Consider the following 21,855-nt stretch of genomic DNA (forward strand, 5'->3'; position numbering starts at 1 on the left):
ACTTTTCATTTTATTACGTGCCTTGTGCACATATCCAATATCCTATTACATATATTGAACAGGCCTTCCATTGATATACTTGGTGTAACTATAAGCGATCAGCTCAGGTACTGGGGCTCCATCGAAGCCAGAGTAAAGTTGGCCTCTCAGAAGCTGGGCGTACTGTACAGGGCCCGCAGATACTTTGATAGTACACAACTACTGACCCTGTACAAATCGCAAGTGCGCCTTACTGTCGAATTTGGCAGCCATCTCTGGTCCGGAGCCCCTAAATACCTGAAAAAAACCCTTGACTCTGTGCAGAAACGGGCGGTCCGTTTGATAGATTCCCCAATCTTAACAAACGGACTGCAATCTTTAGAGCACAGGCGTCAGGTAGGTATGCTGTCCTTGTTCTATCGGTATTACAATGGAAGATGCTCTGAGGAACTAGCGTCATTGATCCCTTCGGCACCGGTGCGTAGTCGGGATACACGCCAAACGCGCGCCCAACATTTGTACACGGTTGACATTTGTCACATGAGAACGGGTCGCTTCTACGATTCGTTCTTAAGTTCAACAGCTCGGCTGTGGAACGAACTGCCGGCCTCTGTGTTTCCTCCCTCCTACAACATGGGACTCTTCAAGACCCATGTTCACTCCTTCCTCTCCACAAAAAGACCCTCCACACAGCATCCCCAAAGATAACATAGGCCCTGAGGGAAATTATTTTCTTCAGGGCTTCCTGTGTGGAGTTAATATAAAAAAATATAAAAAAATTATTTGGCCTAATATGAGACTTATAAGTTTTTCTGTATCACATGTACAATAATAAATAATTTTTAAAAATTACGTTACGATATATCTATACTCGATATTGTATCACAAACAATGATGTTTTGAGAAAAATCTTAATTCAAACGTTGTTCATTTATGACAGACATAGCCAGTTTTCGTATTTGCGTTGAATACATTCTACATCAAAGGTTGACTGAGATAACAGGATACGCTTACTCGCTTACACAATAAGACGATCACGGAATACTGTATGAGACGACCTGCTCTTAGGTTATCCGTCTTATACTTATGTGTTGCTACGTTCACTATCTCACTTTCTCTAATGGCGCTGAAAATCTTCAGAAATAATTCTATTTTTCATGATAATTAATTAATTTGTGTGTATTTACGAATGATATCTTATTTCCTGAGTTTTACTGGTGTAAATGAATTGTAAATTCAGAGTAATGAAAACATTTTCTCATCACACACAACAGCACTTCGGGCAAAGTTATATAATTGCTTCAAGTTTTTTTGTAAAATATTATAGCATATCAAAAAAAATTACTTTCTTAAAAAATATTCTGTGATTTAATAATCATACATTACACTTACACCATTTCCACTACACCTAACCTATCCCAAGCTTTCCTAACCTAACCTAACCTAACCTAATCCAACCTAACCTAACCTAACCTAACCCTACACTGAGTAGTTAATGTTATGGCAATTTTTACTTGTTTTTTCTTGCAATTAGAATTTTCTCATGTGAATCGACTTTCCTCTTGTAAATTATGTTTTTTTCTATTCCATACATCTTTCAAAACATACTCCCTTTTGCTGTTGTTTTACATGTATGCTGCTTTTAAATAATACATAATTATTTAAAAGCAGCATACTTTTTAAATATATAACCAAATCCATTGAGAAAGTGTATGAACATTACTTAGGACGGGTTGTTTCGGAGAATTTGAACAATTCATCAAATTTCAACGTTAATTTGCGAGTTCTCTGAAAGTCCTATTCAAGTTTTGATATTATATCATTATAGGCTAGATGCTTGACAAAACTGAAATAATAACAGAACTAGAAAATATCTTTCACAGAACTCTCAAATTAACGTTGGAATTTGATGAATTGTTCAAATTCTCCGAAACAGCCTGTCCTTATAAAATAAAATTTTGCTATTCAAATCATCACAATATTTTCCAAAACTTACCGTGAAAAGTACCTCACTTATTTTCAATTTAATAAAACTCAGTAATATTTATATGGTAAAAAATATTTTTATCTAGCACTATATTTATCGAACACTTAGATTAGTAATAAAGAAAATGTTTTCTGAGGTTCACTCGGTATAGAAAAAATCTACATTCCCGAAGAACAATGTTCGATATAGAAATTTGTAGTTTTGCAGAAGAGCTGTTTAGTGTTTAGTTTCTGCACTTTTACTGTTTCTCATAATATATTTCTCCAATTAAATAAATAGTGGTTTGCTGCTCTAAACTGCTCTATTGCAAACCTACGAACATCTGACATTGTTCTACGGGACCGTCGAAATATAATCAATGGTAAGCAACTTGCAATGACCTGAAATAATCAAAAGATCAATATATTATTGAATAAACGAGGTTAGTCTTTTTAACTGAAGTTGTGGAAATAAAGTTTTTAAAAGCTGCAACGCATCGATACGTATAAAGGTTGTAATACTGAGAAAGACATATAAATCTAAAACTTATTTGTAGAGGCGACAAAAACTATTTAACATTAAATTTTTTTTTAAGTTTATTTATTTTTTTTATGTATCCAGGATGTAACAGCACGCACCCAAAGGATTTTAATATATCTGAGCATATTTGGAATAAAAACGTAGATATCATTTTGCTGTCATCACTCTGTCTCCTCCGTTATGGCATGCATAAACTACTCCTTAAAATCCTTTGTGTACTCCCTGTTACACCATGTATATCTACAGTTTCTTATGCAACTTTTTCTTTTGTTCAGCAGCTCAGCTGTAGAATGAATTGCCGGCCTCTGTGTTTCCTCTCTCCTACAACATGGGTATCTTCAAGGACCAGGTTCACTTCTTCCTTTCCTCAGACCCCTCTCCTCCTCAACACAGAATCCCCAAAGATGGCATGGGTTAAATATGAGTGACAGCTATTCTCCGACAAAAAAAAAGTGGTACATAAATACTCTCGGCATTGCCCTGGTGAAAAATCACCATTCAGAATATAAACTTTGCTTGAATTTGCTTTAGCTGTGTTTGGTGCCGTGATAGCCAAGTACTTCCCAACCTAACTCAAATTGGGGACTCCATACTCCCAATGGATCCAGCAGTTGGGAATTTTCAGTCCATTGGGTATTCACAATTAAAAATATATATTTATTATATATTACATTCTCAGTGTTTCGCCCTGTCTTAAACTGCAATTGACCTAGCACTTGAATATGTATAAACAAAACAAAGCAAGTTTCAATAACAAATGGAATAAATTAATCAAATGCAAAACAAATGTTATTATTCATACACATCAATAAGTATTATAAACTATGAACCAACACACTTTATCTAAATAATTCGTGTGTACTGTAATTATACAGAAGGAAAAAACTATAATATATTTTGTATCGACTATTTAACTAATTTGATGAATATTTTTTCGTATATCTGGTTCAGAATAAAAAAAGTTAAAATCCATAGGCATTCAAATTTATAGATTTGCCCAAACATGAAATCTGGGTTTCATTTAGACAAGCTGGAGGCAAACCTTGTTACCATAGTTTTGGCACCAGGAGATTCGAGAATGCTTTGAATAAACCACGACATCAGTTGTATATTGACTATCAATGAAATAATATTATACAGGGTGTATCGGCACTAACCCGACAAACTTTAACCAGCTACCCTTGAGGTGATTTTTCACAAAAACGGCGCTCTACAAATTATCCAATTATTATTATTATTATTCCTTAGCACATTTGGAGTAAAAAATGTTATGGACACTTTGCTGTCCGGTAGCATTTTTTTTTCAATTAAAAACAAAAAAATTAAAAATTTCCACACTACATCACTGTCATTGGCATTGCTTTTCGTGTTCAACAGCTGTTATAAGCAAGTATGTCGAAAAGCGTCTTCGCTCTTTCGCACACACTAAATAATAATAGTCAAAAATGAGACGAATGGTGCCGTGCCATTTCGTTGTGATTGTAAAAGCGCGCCAATATAGGTACACACGTACATTATTCAACGAAAAGGGTTTTCAAACTTTGACAAAGGATAAAACAGTGGTGACATGTTGTGAAAATATGAATAATAAATTTTTTATTTAAAAAAAAACGTTACCGGAGAGCAAAGTGCTCATAAGATTTTTTACTCCAAATATGCTAAGGAATTGCTGGTTAAAGTTTGTCGGGTACGTGCCGATACACCCTGTATATTGACTATAAATGACTAACAATGAAATAATCAGACCCTGTGCAGAAAAGTAAAGTAAGGCAAATATTTGCAGCAAGGTTCTCACTGGGATTTTTCCGCGCAGGATCTGGATTCTCAAACCATGATGAACGAACTGGCTGGTGTAGTGATGCTAAAATTGAGTGAACTTGGTAAATTATAATAGTTTAAAGTGTCCAACAAAATATAACATTTTGAAAACAATGCTGAACTTTTTTTTACGCGATTTGGGATATGCAGTTAAGTTTTTAATGCAGCCAGCAATTTGGGCGCCAATATAAAAAGGACTAGTATTTCATAAGCAGATTTTATTTTCGAGGACCGAATGGTGATATTAGCTTGCGAGTTGCCTGTATACTATCAGATTCATTTATTGACAAATCACAGAAAGGGGGACGGTCAGGTCGCCTCCCGCCTTGCGCAACTATTAATTTGAATGCTTATGCAAAAATCTAATTTTTTACTAATTTGTAAGATCAATAAAATGTTAGTCAAAATTCATTTTTATTCAAAGTTCATTTTATAAAATTCCAGAAAAAAAAATTATTATTAGTTTTCTATAATACTTTTACAGCGTTTTTATTTTTTTCGTCACATTGCTTGATAATTATTATTTTTAAGAAATTGTTAGTAAATAATAAAAATACATCTTTGTATCAACCAACTTTATTCAAGCCATTACAAATATCAAATCAGTAATTTAATACCTTTTTTACACTGCCCCGAAGATGGCGTTGTAACGATAAAGCGATGTATGCAAAGATGTGTAAAATAGTATTCTAAAAACACTTTCAATAAAATTTACAATAATTATTTTCAAATCAAGTCTCTGCATTAATCACTTCAATAATAATTTCCTAAAATACTTAATAATTTATTAGTACCTACTAATTCATGGCAAATTTAGTATTGTATTTGTACATCTCACAGTTCTCTCACTCAATCATTCAATTCTTACACCGTACCTTTACCTGTGTTCAGATGCCATCATGTATGAAATCGTATGAATGTAAACAAATTCTGAAGAATTTACAGACTTATGATATATTTTCAGTGAAATCTCAATTGATCGTTCCTCTGTGCATCGTTTTAACGCACTAATCTATTAAAGCACGCAATTTTTGGAGTACTTTAATCTCTGATATTAATTAGTAACACAGTGGTACGGGATCGTTATTGTACAGGGTTTTCCAACAAGAGGTGTTATTTTGATATTCAATCGTAAAAGATCAATAATTTCGTTGCTTGTTTGGCACGTAGCGCCGTCTTGTTGAAAGTAAACGCTGTCTAGATCAATACCATACAATTCCGGCCATAAAAATCATTAATCATCTCTCGATAGCCCAATCCATTCACCGTAACTGTTGCTCCAGCCTCATTTTCGAAAAAGTAAGGTACAATGACTCCGCCGGACCATTAACCGCACCAAACAGTCACACGTTGAGGATAGAGAGGCTTTTCAACAATAACTCTTGGGTTTTCCGAGCCCCAGATGCGACAATTTTGCTTTTTGACGAAGCCACCGAGGTGGAAATGGGCCTCATCACTCAAAATGATTTGCATTTGATTCACTCAAGTGAATTTTAATAATTTCAATGCGTTGTTGAAGCGTGTATCGTTCCATTTTTATTAATGACGTAGTTTCTACTTGTCAAATGTCAAAAAATGATAGCTTCAAAAGTAACATCTACCGAAATAGCGGGTTATTCAAAATAACACCTCTTATTGGAAAACCTGTATTATTGTTAGAAAGAGAAAACACCACGCGGAGGTCTGATGAATTAAACGTATATGAAGAATAAATGTTGGTTTTTTTCTCATTCATTTTTTTCCCGCATTCATGGTTTATTTCAATAGGGCCTTCAAAAACGATATACAGGGTGTACGGGGTGAAAGTGCAGTAACTTCGGGAGGTGATTCTACATGAGAAGTAAAAAAGATAAATAAGTTTATTTTGAAATTTCAACTTTCAAATGTACTTTTCAGCTACAAACGAAAAATTGACCGGCCAACCCTAGAACTAACACCCGCTACGCCCCTTTACAGCTGTGATTTGTTTACTTTAAAGAAATATTATAAACAAATATCTCACATAAAATATTCACGAAACTGCAGATGAAATACGCAACAACGTAAGAGTTGTAAATAATATCACTTTACGTTTACAAACTTGCATGCAAGCTGAAGGTGGACATTTTTGAAAAATTGTTAAATTAGTAAAAAAAGCGATGACATTTTAGTTAAGTCAGGGGTTCCCAACCCCGTGCCCGATTCGTATGTGCCCGCCACTATTCAAAAGTGAAATAAATTTTTCATAAACATTAATTAAAAATGTGAATTATTTTTATTTATTTGTTAGAGTTTTAATTTTTTTGAGCACCTAGGTTTATTAAATACGTTCGTATGTTTGCGATATTATATGTATGAGTGGTTCCTTTGCTGAATTACTTGTCGCAACCTGTCTAGCGGCAAGCCAGACTGCACTCTTCACGCTAGCCTGGAACAGAGAGTTCTGTTTGCACATCACTCCTTGTACTCGCAGAAAACCCGAAATGAACGAACGCCACAAACTGAGCTGATAAACGCCGAAGGCGCCAAAACACATGGCGTATGACTCTGCCAGCTCTGTCTGTCAGTGAAAGCAATAAGCATGGCCCCGACAGCCAAACTGACAGTAGTCACGTGCTCGTACCGTCCCGATCGGTTCGGCGATCATCGGCTCACTTCGTGTTTTCGGCGTGTACAAGGAGTGATGTGCAAATAGCATTCCCCGCCTAGAACCGCGTTGTTGTCATTTTGATTGCGATTGCTGCCCCGAGTTTGTCGATTAAAAATAGGTGGTGCCCGCCACCCTACCGATATTTTAGAATGTGCTCTAGAGTACAAAAAGGTTAGGAAACCCTGAGTTAAGTGTTTAATAAGTTATTAATATTTCGTTAATAGTCTAACTTATTATTATTTTAGTGCAGTTCTCTTTGTTCTTCGAATTTGGTTTAAAACATCATAAAACAGACGATTTTGAAGCGTATTGTTATAACGTCGAACTCTCGGTTTACGCGTCACTGGCAAATAATAAACAAACAAGACAAGCACACAGCTAATTTATCGGGTAAGTGTGTACCTCTACTAAGGATTTTTAGTAGATATGTCTTTTTGTATGGAAAAATAAAGTTGTGTTTCTTTTTTGCTCCTACCATCACGTAGAATTACCTCCAGAAGTTACTGCACCCCGGACACCCTGTATAGAGATTTCACTGGATATTAATTTTAAATAAAACTGATGTGGCCAATTTTCATAAGACCTTTCGATTCATATGCCAGACAGGTCAATGAAATGTATTTAAATGATCAATCACACCTGAAGAAAGGGTATAATTTACCCCGCAACAAACTTGTTGAAGATAGTTAGGTAGATAGTACTTTACACAGCTTCCTCGTTAATTTCTGTGACACTTTCTAATATAAATTTGCCATTTTTCAAGATTAATACAAAAACAATAAAAGAAATTTAACTACAAAAGGTTCTAAATCTCTCATAAAAGACGTACAATCACAACGCGCTTATATCCCACAATGAGTCACAGCACCGGAATAATTTTGCACCTAAGTCAACGTAAAACCACAATACCACTGTATCATAATACATATTGTTGTATCATGTTATTTATGTATCATTATGTTATTGTATTGAGATTTCTATCAAGATATTGGGGTATCATGATATTGCTACCATCGTTAAAAATGTACTATTATGACACGGTTGTTAAAAGTGTATCTCGCTATCCTGAAGACCGACGGCACGCTCGCTCAGATCCCACAGCTGGGAAGCTTTGCGCCTGTCCTGGGCGGCGGGGGTGGTGGGGGCCAATTTGCAGTCTGCAAAGTACTGACCCGTCACATTCTCTACGGAGCGGGACACACACAGGAATATCTGCGTCTGGGCGCCTTCCCAGGCACTCTGGAAATAAATCAATCAACGTACTAATAAATCAACAAATCAACAGGACTGCCACAACACAATAATAAAAAATTTAAAAATAAAATTGGTCTTTAACCTCTTGAAAGACGGGTTTTTCAGCTGACAGATAGGTAAAAACTGGAGTGTTAAGGGTTATAGCCGCGCCGTCTGAATGTAAAATCATAATAACTGTCTTAATTGTTTATTGGCGCATTGGTATTCAACGCAGGGCTGGCCCTGAGCAGTAGGTAGTAGGTAGTAGGTAGTAGGTAGTGGGTAGTGGGTAGTGGGTAGTGGGGTAGTAGGTAGTGGGTAGTGGGGTAGTGGGTAGTGGGTAGTGGGTAGTGGGTAGTGGGTAGTGGGTAGTGGGTAGTGGGTAGTGGGTAGTGGGTAGTGGGTAGTGGGTAGTGGGTAGTGGGGTAGTGGGTAGTGGGTAGTGGGTAGTGGGTAGTGGGTTGTGGGTAGTAGGTAGTGGGTAGTGGGTAGTGGGTAGTGGGTAGTGGGTAGTGGGGTAGTGGGTAGTGGGTAGTGGGTAGTGGGTAGTGGGTAGTGGGTAGTGGGTAGTGGGTAGTGGGTAGTGGGTAGTGGGTAGTGGGTAGTGGGTAGTGGGTAGTGGGTAGTGGGTAGTGGGTAGTGGGTAGTGGGTAGTGGCTAGTGGCTAGTGGCTAGTGGGTAGTGGGTAGTGGGTAGTGTGTAGTCGGTAGTATATCTTTAGTGAGACAGGCAAAGTAAAAAATATGTTAAAACCGTAATTATATAAAAGTACCTAACCTAACTGTAACCTAATAAATAAATAGATATACCGGTTAGTAAAACTGTTATTACATAAGATTTGTTTACCTTGTTGAAGATCCATACCAGGAAATTCCATACAATCTGGAAGTAGTTAGGAGTGTTTCTTGCTAGATCGGTCAGTACCACTCCGGGGTGTAGGCAGTTTACTGTGACTCCTGGAATAAATGAGACATTTTCACAAATTAGTTTATTTTACTGGTTCTGACTGCACAAAAAGAGTAAAATTTTACTCTATTAAAAAATGGCGCGATTTGTGCTTTTTTTTACATTAGCTTCACACAGGCTCACACTGTCGTATTTGTGGATGCTGTGTGGAGGGTCTTTTTGAGGAGAGGGAGGAGTGGACATGAGTCTTGAACAGACCCAAGTTGAATAAGGAAGGAAACACAGAGCCCGGCAGATGGTCGCACAGCCGAGATGTGAGAACTCAAGAACGAGTCGTGGTAACGACCTAATCTCATGTGACAAATGTTGAGGAAACATTTCAACCTTAATTAGATTAGGTTAGGTAAGGTAAGGTAACAAACATTAGGTTGGGTCAATTCAAATGTGGTCATCAAATGTGATGGTGCACTTTAACCTCAATTAGGTAATCACCTGATCTCTTGATCCTGTCGGCCAGCTCCATGGTGAAGTAAATGTTGGCCAGCTTAGTGTTGCAGTAGATGATCGTATCCCTGGAGGTGTTGCTCATGTCCAGGTGGTTCAGGTCCAGGTTGGCCCAGCGGTGGGCCATGGATGACACATTCACTATGCGGCTGGGGGCACACTGCTTTATTTTACCTGACAAATGGAAAACAAACACGATAAGATATCCGTAACGAGAAAAACTCTTGATCACTGACAGAATGAAAGGAAAGCAAAACAGAGGAACATCACTGATGCAATGAACTGATCAAATATCACAGGCGTGCGGAACGTCAGTCTCGTGAGTCTGTGAGGCTGAAGGTTGTGGGGAGAGAAAGAAGATGGGAAGAGGAAGGTGGGGAAGTACCTGGCTGATCTTATCTGGTCACGAAACATGGCCAAAGCCATATCAACGTTTTAATTCTGAATGGTGGTCTTACACCAGAGCAATACTGAGAGTATATTCCACTCTGGAACGTGCCGCAAGTATACTAAATATAGGGTTTTCCAATAAGAGTTGTTATTTTGAAATTCAATCGTAAAAGATCAATGGTTTCGTTGCTTGTGTGGCACGTAGCGCCGTCTTGTTGAAAGTAAACGTTGTCCAGATTAATACCATCCAATTCCGGCAATGAAAAATCATCTCTCGATAGCGCAATCCATTCACCGTAACTGTTGCTCCAGGCTCATTTTCGAAAAAGTAAGGTCCAATGACTCCGCCGGACCATAAACCGCACCAAACAGTCACACGTTGAAGATAAAAAGGCTTTTCAACAATAACTTTTGGGTTTTCCGAGCCCCTGATGCGACAATTTCGCTTGTTGACGAAGCCACCGAGGTGGAAATGGGCCTCATCACTCAAGATGATTTGCATTTGATTCACTCAAGTGAATTTTAATAATTTCAATGCGTTGTTGAAGCGTGTATCGTTCCATTTTTATTAATGGCGTAGTTTCTACTCGTCGAATGTCAAAAAATGACAGCATAAATGAACTACTCAAATGACAGCTTCAAAAGTAACATCTACCGAAATAACGGGCTATTCAAAATAACACCTCTTATTGGAAAACCTGTATAATATAATACGCACTACCATAATACGGACATGTGTCTAGTGTGGTAGTCGAAAACCATGTAAAAAACTGTATAAAAATATATTTTACGAATAAAGGAAAGAAAAAATAAATAAATAAATAAAATAAATATGAGTAATTTTATAAATAATTTTTTTTGCGCACGCCGGGATTTGAAACCGCAACCTCCACCTTGCTAGTCGAAGGACTTAACCCTCAACCGCGGAGGCCGTCATATCAAAGAACAATATCATCAGTCATGGCTTCCAGGGATAACTGGGCAACTCAGAACAGTGGCAATTCAACACACTTTTGAAAAGTAATATGAAGTCATGAAAAAAAAAGTAGATTATGTTAGGAAAGGTCTATTTTTTCGTCACTTTTCATTACTTTATTTCACTTTTAATTACTTTATTTCACTTTTCAAAAAGCGTCCTGAGTTTCCATGGAACCACTGCCAGGACGGAGTCCCCCTTGACTTTCTGGAGGCAGAAAACTATTTAATATAATATGCATTTAATAATGATATTTTGAAATAACCTTAAGGCGATGCACTACGTCGTGTAATATTTTAAATTAAGCCGCTATCAATAACAACCTTTACGTAGATGGCGATAAGGTTTAAATTCCCGCTTCACACCATCCGCCTGTTTTGATTAATGCAAGAAAAAAACATGGCCAAAAAGAGCCTTTTATTTTATTTTGTGGATGTTCAGGCATAAATATTTAATTTTTTTTCGATCATTTTATAAATAATTTAATTTTCCACATTATACAATAAAATCATAACCGAAAATGGGTTAGTAAGTAGGAGATTTTGAACTTTAAAGCAGTTTTCATAGGCCTTTACATTATTTTTTTCTGGGCTTATAAAAAGACTTATCTAAAAAATACTCGATTATTTCAAAGGCCATGCAAGATGTATTCTACTCGCAGTATTTACTTAAAGCATCTGAAACATTTCTAGGCGATCAAATTTTCAAACCAAAAACACATGATTTTGCATTACTACGTATGGCATCCCCTTAATTCTGTTTCACAGAATGTTTTACTATATGGCAGCTAGGAAACCACTAAACCACCAAAGTGGACGAGGAACAATTACCGTGCATACCTTGTTATGAAGGAAAAAAATTTAGCGGACATCCTACGTTCGTACGTCAGTGTTTGAGGGTTAAACATTAACAAATATTGGTTTCACTTACCCAGTAATATGTTGGTGAAGAGGAAAGGTCCAAAGTGATTTGACTGCATGAGGATTTCCATGCCATCCTCAGTGACCTTTGTGGGTGTGGTTCCAGAACCAGCGTTGTTGAGCAACACGTCGATGCGCTCCTCTTTGGCCAGGATCTCCTTGGCGCAACTCCTGACGCTGGCCAGGGAAGCAAAGTCCACCCGCATCAGCTGGAATATGTTTATTTTTGAAGACGATATAAATTAGCCGTCAGGGAACCGGAATAAATAATTTAACCTTTACAACACTGGCATTTTCAATACAATCTATTCCATCATGTAACACGTTTTGACACAGTGTAGTGCTTTAGCGAAATTTAATTGAAAAAATAAATAGCAAATAAGTAAAAACATACTGTACAAAATTATTTTTATAGTAGAATCTTAAAAGGTAATACAGAAAAAAAAACTTACTAAACCAATATGTGTTGGTAAGATAATTATTGTTGATTTTGTCTAGAATAGATATTAGCATTTTTGCAAAGTATTACAATGCAAGATAGTTACTGCTAAGTCAGCAAGCAGTTCGTAGTGTAAAATATCATAAATAATAATACGGCCTCAATTATCGAGAGTTAAGGCCCCCAACTAGCAATCCAGAGGTCACAGGTTCAAATCCCGGCAAGCACAATTAAATTTGAATCATTTGCTCATTTTAAATAAAAAAATAATAATTTTCGTTATTTCACAATTTATGCAATTAAAATAATATATAATATATTTACGGCACATCTTAGAGCGGAAGATACTATCAGAAGACGTATCACCCAAGTGTATGACCACCATTCAGAATGGGAACCTTGCCTGAAATGGCTTTAGCCGTGTTTGGCCCACCACCTTCAGTCTCACAACATACCCCAATTGAAGATGCCATAGACTCCAGACAGTTGGGAGAAGTTGGGACAGTCTGTTTACGATCCGTCTATTACTAACACTTGCAAATATATACAATCAATAATATATCTCTTAAAACAATTACATAGATTGGTACCTAATAAGGAACTCCGGTGAAACATATTATGGCTTAAAAAAGATAGTATGAACATATTCTGATAGTATTATTATCCTCAGGACTGTACAGTTTAGGATTGTTGTAAACGGAAGTGGCGCCCTCTGTTATTTTCCAAAAGAATTGTCAAAGTTTTCAAACAGCATCGCCAATGAGAAAATGTTTTATCAGAGAAATTAAAATTTCCGAACTTCACATAATATCAAAAAGATAAATGTTTTTATAAAAAAAATCTTTCCTACCAATTTTCCTTTTTTCCTAGATAAAAAATTTAAAAGCAATAATAATTTCTCAACATGGAAAATTTCCATACTTCAAATTGTATCAAAAAGATCTTTAAAAAAATTACCAACCTATTTTCGGACAATTTTCCATGATTAAAATTTTCCCAACATTAACTTCAAAAACATAAATGTCTAACAAATATAACGTTTTCCAAAGTCAAATATAAAAATTGAAAAGAAAAATCTTAGGACGGGTTGTTTCGGAGAATTTGAACAATTCATCAAATTTCATTGTTCATTTTCGGGTTCTGTGAAAGTCCTATTCAAGTTTTGTTATTATTTCAGTTCTGTCTAGTAACTTGTCTATAATGATATAATAACAGAACTTGAATAGGACTTTCACAGAACCCGAAAATGAACAATGAAATTTGATGAATTGTTCAAATTCTCCGAAACAACCCGTCCTAACTTATGAACCTAACATCATGTACAATGTATTCCTGTCACGTTTTTTCCCCGGTAACTTTGCTACCACTGGATCGCCAGATATTATTTTACTAAGGGACCAGCTATTGTTAGAATCGGTTCCTTTTGGCCTTTATAAAATTAGAAAATTTGAGCTGTGCTTATGAACAAAAAAATCTATCTAAAGTGATAAATTAAATGTATTTCAATGATAATCTTGAAATTTTAGTGATCTTAAACAGCCTTGTTAAAATTTTCTATGTCCTTTAATTTATTGAGTTCTGACTGGCAGTAGATATCTTAGTTAATGGTAGTTTGTCACTTAGTAGAAAACAGTTTTCATTCATCCAGTGAATTTAAAATGAACGAAGTTATACGACATACATATTAGGCATTCACAAATGGTTTGTATTTGGATAGAAAAATATGTCATAAGTAAATTTTTGCCCACATTCCAATAAATTGTCGTTGTACGTACGAAGGGGCAAAACTCTACTAATATACTAGTGCCGTAAGGGGCAGAACTTTACTAAATTGGGCGAAACCTATCAATAAGCCGACTGCAAGGCCTAGCAGTAAAAAACCAGCAGTAGAGGGTTTGCATTTTAAATTTTAAAAAAATGTATTAAATATTTATGGTTTATAGCATAAACGCACTTATAAATCTTACAACTTCTAGAGAAAATTGGAAACATCCGAAGGCAACTGTTTACAGAATTACTTAGGAAGGGTTGTTTCGGAGAATTTGAATAATTCATCAAATTTCAACGTTCATTTTTGGGTTCTGTGAAAGACTTATTCAAATTCTGTTATTATATCATTGTAGGCTAGTTGCTTGACAAGACTGAAATAAAAACAGAACTTGAAAAAATCTTTCACAGAACTTGAAAATGAACGTTGAAATTTGATGAATTGTTCAAATTCTCCAAAACAACCCGTCCTTACTCTCCACTAATTCATTATCAAACAATAAAAATAATTACTACATAATATATAGGTACATAGTTACCTATATATGGAATAAATTAATGTAATATTTATCTCTCTGACAATTGAGAAAATAGTTTCGTTTATATTGAATTCGATGAAATAATTGAATATCTCAAAAGTTATGCTTATGTAAGTAATATTAACGTATTCTGCAAATAAAGCACCCCGTGTGACATTACGGTATTTGAAATGTGATAATATTTAGCGCCAGTAACTGCCAACTCAAGCCCATCGGGTTCAACAATAATACTAAAAAGACGCTAATTGTTTAAATCAACCATAGACCATTTGTGTGAACTCTATCTGATAATATTAGTACTGTTACATCAATCTTTTGCCAGTAATAAGTCTACAGCGGGCAAAAACATTTTTTTTTAAATCCCGTTATGATTAGCATGCCGAACAAATAATTACTAGTTCCATGAACTATACCTATTTGAAAGAAGACTGATGTCTAAAAACAATTTATAAAAGATCTTTGACTTCTGAGCCCCAAATAAACCAAAATTCTGATACTTAAAAATGTTTTCATTGTTTTCTTGAGAAGTAAGATAAAATTGACCTCAAATTGGCAAACAGTCACACCAACAACACACTTATATTGGATTATCTCTTCAACAAACCACACGGCTTCTCGTCTTATTTTTTTTGCAGTTAAATCGACATCTCAAAACTCCAAAGCTCATGACGGAAATCAAGTTACGTGCTGAAAATAGTTGTATTGACCGGAAGTATTACAAAATTGGTCATACTTTGGGCACATTTATTTATTTATATATATTTTTTATTATTAACAGAAGATAACAAACAATACATATTGATAGAAGTACTCGTAAGTAAGAACGTCAGTAAGTGAGGGGGTTAGAGTAGGGGGAGTCAGAGGATTAATATTAAAAAAATTACTAAGTATTTTACACAACAGTATGGTGTTCAACAGTATGTAATTTCAAATGATCTGCATAACGGTAAGTATATAGTATATGCAGACGGAGGTTTAATATTGAGAAAATTGCAAAGTAATAACAAAGTATATATTATACCAACTGTCCAATGACGGTGTACAACAGTGTGTTATTTCAAATTATCTGCATAGTGGTAAGTATTTAGTATATGTTCCAAGCTGTTAATTAATATCTAATTGAGAATAACTCGTGTTTAGGGAGGGAGTTTATTTCTTCTCTACAAAATCAAAATTACAATGAGTAAATCACTGACAAAATAATACGTCAGGTTAGTTTGGGTTGTGCTGGGTTATTACTTTTAATAGGTGATAGTGATCTGTTTTGTCATGGAACTGGGTAAATGGTACTCACGGAGAGGTTATCGTTCCCAGTTTCCTGAATGATGGACTTCATGACCCGCTCTCCCTTGGCCATGTCTCTGCAAAGCATCACAACCCGGGCGCCCCTCTTGGCAAAATCCTTGGCCGATTCCAAACCAATTCCTTAAATAACAAATTGTTTCAACTGAAGAAAATTTACATTAAAAAAAGAACATTTTACGAAATGTCTGTGTACGTATTGTGACAAGTTGAAATCAAAGACCAAACATTACCATTACCTTATGCCATGTCTTCCTAGAGCATCCGCGACTTCTGCTACCATTCACAATTGCTTCATATACTCTCCTTTCTTCGCTCATTCGCACTACATGCCCAAACCATCTAAGCGACCCTTCCTCAGCCTTGCATTCTTTGCGGATCTCCACATTTCTCACACGATCATACATGGTTTTACCACACGTACGCCTCAGGGATTTCATTTCTACAGCATTCAGTCTACGTTCATCCTTTCGCCGTCAGTTCCCTGCCTCACTTCCATACATCGGGGTAAGTACCAGCACTCCATTGTGGACAGCTAGCTTCGCTTCTTTGGACAATATGTTATAATATTTGGTATAATTTACGGTAAGTTTATAATTACGTAGATACATGTTTTATGAATGCTCTCAATAAATATCCAGGTACAGTGAACATGGTAAATGGGCACATTTCTATTTAAAAACACGTTGCATCAGTTATAACATTAAGAAACAAGTATTTTTGAGAAACCGGAAAAATAATGCATTTCAATAGCTAATATTTGAAACCATTATAAGTTCTTGGGATCTTGGTTTAGGATAAATAAGATAATAAAAACTAACCTTTCGCATCAGTAATTCCCGCCAAGTGAACAATATTTTTTTTTTAAATGCATTATTTTTCATTTCAGGTAGGGTAATAGGTTTTTCTCACTGTTATTACTGATCCAAATTGTTTTTAAAATAATGTGCATATTAACCGTGTCCATTGTATTTGGATATGTGCCATGCTTTTTACGTAATAATAATGCATTACCTATAATTAATTACGGTAAGTATTTACTTAACCGCCACACTTCTAATATAGGTACACAAAATTATATAAATAACACTTTGTTTCTACTTAATTACCACAAAACAACTATTTACGTCGGGAGAGATGGTAAAAATGCTTTTTTTTCAATATTTCAAATTTCCCTTTTATAACGATCCGTTTGCCGCCATTTTCGATTGACGTTTGCGAAAATTTTGTTTAAATCTAAAAACGCACAAATAACATAAACGAAGATCCTAATAACCTATTTTGAGCATTTAAATAGTTGTTTTATCGTATTATTTAGTATTATTATAAGTATTATTGGAACGAAGTGTAATTTCCATAATATGTGTCTCGGCGGTTAGATACATAATTACCGAAAAATTCATTCATGTCAGGGTTTTGTTTTACGTGAGAAATCATTGATTTCGTATGTCAAAATGATTGTTTCCTCATCTCTAACTATCTCAAATAGTATAAAAATAAAGACGCTATCCGCATCTTTCTTTTTGTGCTCTTAGTTCTTCTAAACTACGCAACGGATTTTGATGGGGTTTTCACTAACATTTAGAGAAATTCTTCCGGAAGGTTTATATATAAAATAAATGCATATTATATTTATAGAAAGTAGAGAAAAATCAATGTGTTTGTAATCGAGTCTTAAAAAAAAAGTAATTTCGGCCGCTTACATTGCTAAAGCTGGCTAAACCTTGTGACATACATCAAAATAATGAACTTCGGAAAGATACTACGAAAAAGTCCGCGAAGGTATACGAGAATGTGAAGCTTAATGCTAAATCACTATTTTGATTAATCTTTATAACGAATTGGTGTAGGTACATTATGAATACCAAAAAATATGCTTTAGATATATTGAAGGTTTTCCTATCGTTTTGCTTGAGAAGAATACAGATAAAAAAATAAATTACTCAATAAAAAATATAATTGTAAACTACTAAAAAAATATTTTATTTCAATAGAAATGTATGAATGCGTAAAGGAAACAACTTTTGAAAAATACAGTATTATATCTAAGATCTGTGACAGAATCACTTGATTAACTTTTTTACTTTCTTATAAAATTATTTACAAAATAAATAAAAACCAGTTTTGTGCTTGAAATCGAACGTTTCTAGACTCCGTTTGTCAAGCGATTTTAATGCCTATTACCTACAATATAAGGTATACCAAGAATATACACATTTTTGGCTTGTAGCTTCCTCTTAAGGCGGCGATACACATGCCTGTAAAATGGAACAGTAGCTTGCATGCATGTTAATGGCATGTACAAGTTACTGGCGCAATGAGAATAAACATGCAAGTTAAACTTGCATGCAAGTTGCGTCCTTGCATGCCTGTATTTGCAAGACGTATACACATGCCAGTCACTAGACAGTACGTGTCTAAAATCACTCTGAGACTGAGTAGTCTCAAGCTTTTTGGCAATGGAAAACATTCGAAGTGAATTAAATATCATCGTATTGCAATTGGCAGTACAATGTGTGGCTAATTTAATGAGAGACTGAGCTACTGGCATGCCCGTACCTGTCGCGACGTTCACACATGCCGGTTTCATAGCCCCCCTCGTCCCCTCCCTCAACTTGCATGCCAGTAAATCAAATGTTGTGCAATCTACTTGCAAGGCAGGTACAGGCATGCAAGTTAGCGGCACACTTGCATGCAAGCTCCTTGCACATGCCAGCTACTATCATGTGTATACGCTGACACGTACTGTCTAGTGACTGGCATGTGTATACGTCTTGCAAATACAGGCATGCAAGGACGCAACTTGCATGCAAGTTTAACTTGCATGTGTATTCTCATTGCGCCAGTAACTTGTACATGCCATTAACATGCATGCAAGCTACTGTTCCATTTTACAGGCATGTGTATCGCCGCCTTTAAAGATAACCCCCAGCCCCGCCGGATACACGTCAGCTAGCCAAATTAAATCATCAATAAATTATTAAAAATTGACAAAGTAAGTAAAATAAAAACTCACCGGCGCTGGCTCCAGTAACAATGACAGTTTTCCCATCGAGCCTCTCTTTTCCCTTGTAAATCCCCGTAGTGACCTTCAGGTAAACCTTCAAGAGGCCGAGAAGTCCGAACAGAAGAATTATCATCGAAGGAGTCGAATACATTTTGAAGAATCACTGAAAACTAAAAATTAATACAATTTTAACAAATACTGTGGAATAGGATTATAATAACTTGTGAAACAAATAGTTTAATTTTTGTTTGATTATTTGTTCGTGTTCGAAATGACAGTTTACCATTTGAAATAAATTATAATATTTTGTGAGTAGGTACCTACTGAGGTTCGTAGAATATTGTGCCATAGCGGTTGTGCCAACTCGCCAACATTGGCCGGTTAAAAAGGGTCATGTTGTTAAGGCGGCATATCGGAAATAGATTATTTTTAATTATTACAGAAAATTAATTCGTCAACATAAAAATAAAATGATTTAATTCGTATATTTCTCGGAATATTTGAATTTTCCAAGAATATGCCCTAATCGTGACAACTCAAAAATTCCCTAGTTTTTTGTACTTTTTCCTACATAATATTTTTCTCCCCTAGATATAGGAAAATCACATCACAATCACTGGGAACTACTATTCACTATTGCGAACGGGAGACGAGGCCAACGTGTGAACGCTGTTAGCGGGTTGGCGCTGATCCTTTGATGTGTGCACGAAAACCGACAATAATCGGGTTGAACCATAGACTAAATTAGTATAATACATCAATGGGTTAAACGGCCAACGTTGGCCGGTCAACGCATGCAACAACTAAGTGGTCCTATACAGGTTGGGCCAGCGCGATGGCCCAATGCATTGGGCGAACGTGTACTAGGCCCTTAATATACTTTCTACAAACCTTGGGTATGGTACTTACCCAATCACTTTAAAATCTTTATTTAATTAAGTACTTATTATTTAACTAACTAACCATCACGCCGTTTACTTGCAGGGGTAGGCAGAGAGTACGGACCGCTAAACAACTCGGTCTTCGCACACACTCCTTGCCTCATTCACATTCATACATCGTCTCATACATACTCTTCTATTATTCTGACTCTTGACATGGCCCTACTCAAGTAACAAAATTTGGTCACCTAGAAATGTTTCAGATGCTTTAATTAAATACTGCGAGTAGAATACATATTGGCCTGTGAAATAATCGAGTATTTTTTTATAAGTCTTTTTATAAACCCAGAAAAAATAGTGTATAGGCCTATGAAAACTGGTTTAAAGTTCAAAATCTCCTACTTACGAACCCATTTTCGGTTATGATTTTCATTGTATAATGTAGCAAATTAATTTATTTATAAAATGATCGGAAAAAAATTAAATATTTATGCCTGAACATCCACAAAATAAAATAAAAGGCAGAGTATTTTTTTTATAAGTCTTTTTATAAACCCAGAAAAAAATAGTGTATAGGCCTATGAAAACTGGTTTTAAGTTCAAAATCTCCTACTTACGAACCCATTTTCGGTTATGATTTTCATTGTATAATGTAGCAAATTAATTTATTTATAAAATAATCGGAAAAAAAATAAATATTTATGCCTGAACATCCACAAAATAAAATAAAAGGCAGAGTATTTTTTATAAGTCTTTTTATAAACCCAGAAAAATATAGTGTATAGGCCTATGAAAACTGGTTTTAAGTTCAAAATCTCCTACTTACGAACACATTTTCGGTTATGATTTTATTGTATAATGTGGCAAATCAAGTTATTTATAAAATGATCGGAAAAAAATTCAATATTTATGCCTGAAAATCCACAAAATAAAATAAAAGGCACTTTTTGGCCATGTTTTTTTCTTGCATAAATCAAACAGGCGGATGGTGTTAAGCGGGAATTTAAACCTTATCGCCATCTACGTACGGGTTGTTATTGATAGCGACTCAATTTAAAATATTACACGACGTGGTGCATCGCCTTAAAACACAAAACCTTTTCAAAATGTGTGTTGGTTTTTTATTGTTTACGGTTCCTTTTTCATTGATTTGTATTCAGTTTTTCACAAATCAAAGAGTTCTTGTAATGTTCAAATCTGATAATAAAAATACATGCCGACTATAATGTTGTTATTTGTATATCTGTATCATGTCAATGTTAACGACTAGACAATAGTCTGCTTTGGTATGTATTATAAAACAATAAACTATATCATTCGCTTAACTTCAAGCAACATATAAAAATTGAACAAATATTTTTAGAAAACATTGATATTACTAAAATGTTAATAATAACAACAACAAAAAATTGTATAACTATCGCAGACCCGTGAAAAAATACGGATAGTCGTACGGAGATTAAAATATTTTTTTCTGTTCTTATTATAGCTAGGTACAAACCAGATTTAACGCAGGTCTAACGCACATAAAACCAAAATCATCATATTTAAATTTAATATAGGTATAGTTACCTACTTTATTACTTGTTTGAATTCTTCACACAATCAGTTCCAATTTTGAAAATAACACTTATATTAAGGACTAACGCACAGACAATTGAAATTAGTACCTATTTTGTAGAAGGATCTGATCAAATATTACCAAAACACGACTGTGAATTTATTCATGCACAATTTTAAATCAAATAAACAAAGAATAATAATAAATATAATTGATCACTGAAAAAATAGTTTAAATTTTACTCGTGGATAACACTGGTGTTTTTCACGATAACAAATCTTTATCCTTATCGGAGATTCTGAACACTAGTGACTAGAACCGAATGCTCGACAGGAATAGTTCAACCAGAAATGAAGCAAGTTCAACAGAATAATATTCTAGTCTGAATTTAAATGTAAAAGAGATGTGCTTTGTTATTCTTATCACAGATGGCAGACCCGTAGGTAAATGACACCTAAAATCGTGAATATAATCTCTATATACATACCACACAATCTA

At 35.2% G+C, this 21,855-nt stretch overlaps 1 protein-coding gene across 1 annotated transcript; it reads right to left on the minus strand.

The window, feature by feature from the left end:
• Window positions 1-7,967: 7,967 nt before the first annotated feature.
• On the minus strand, window positions 7,968-19,448 carry LOC149411704 (retinol dehydrogenase 13-like). The gene is made up of 6 exons (XM_089646722.1): window positions 18,925-19,448; window positions 15,901-16,031; window positions 11,872-12,070; window positions 9,564-9,749; window positions 9,012-9,121; window positions 7,968-8,171 (listed from the first exon to the last, which is right to left on the minus strand). Exons 1-6 carry the CDS (start codon window positions 19,064-19,066, stop codon window positions 7,977-7,979), a joined length of 963 nt encoding a protein of 320 aa, XP_089502848.1. The 5' UTR covers window positions 19,067-19,448; the 3' UTR covers window positions 7,968-7,976.
• Window positions 19,449-21,855: the final 2,407 nt, after the last annotated feature.

The sequence above is a fragment of the Hesperophylax consimilis genome, chromosome 25, assembly GCF_061612785.1.
Source record: "Hesperophylax consimilis isolate HC1 chromosome 25, BYU_Hcon_1.0, whole genome shotgun sequence".
Taxonomy (NCBI): domain Eukaryota; kingdom Metazoa; phylum Arthropoda; class Insecta; order Trichoptera; family Limnephilidae; genus Hesperophylax; species Hesperophylax consimilis.

Excerpts from the sequence above, each read along its gene's own strand:
- LOC149411704 (XM_089646722.1), bottom strand. The coding sequence starts at position 19,066 with ATGTATTCGACTCCTTCGATGATAATTCTTCTGTTCGGACTTCTCGGC. Across the intron at positions 12,071-15,900 it reads CTGGGAACGATAACCTCTCC|CTGATGCGGGTGGACTTTGC; the intron begins GTGAGTACCATT and ends AACATATTCCAG. Across the intron at positions 9,750-11,871 it reads CTTCACCAACATATTACTGG|GTAAAATAAAGCAGTGTGCC; the intron begins GTAAGTGAAACC and ends TCCATTTGTCAG.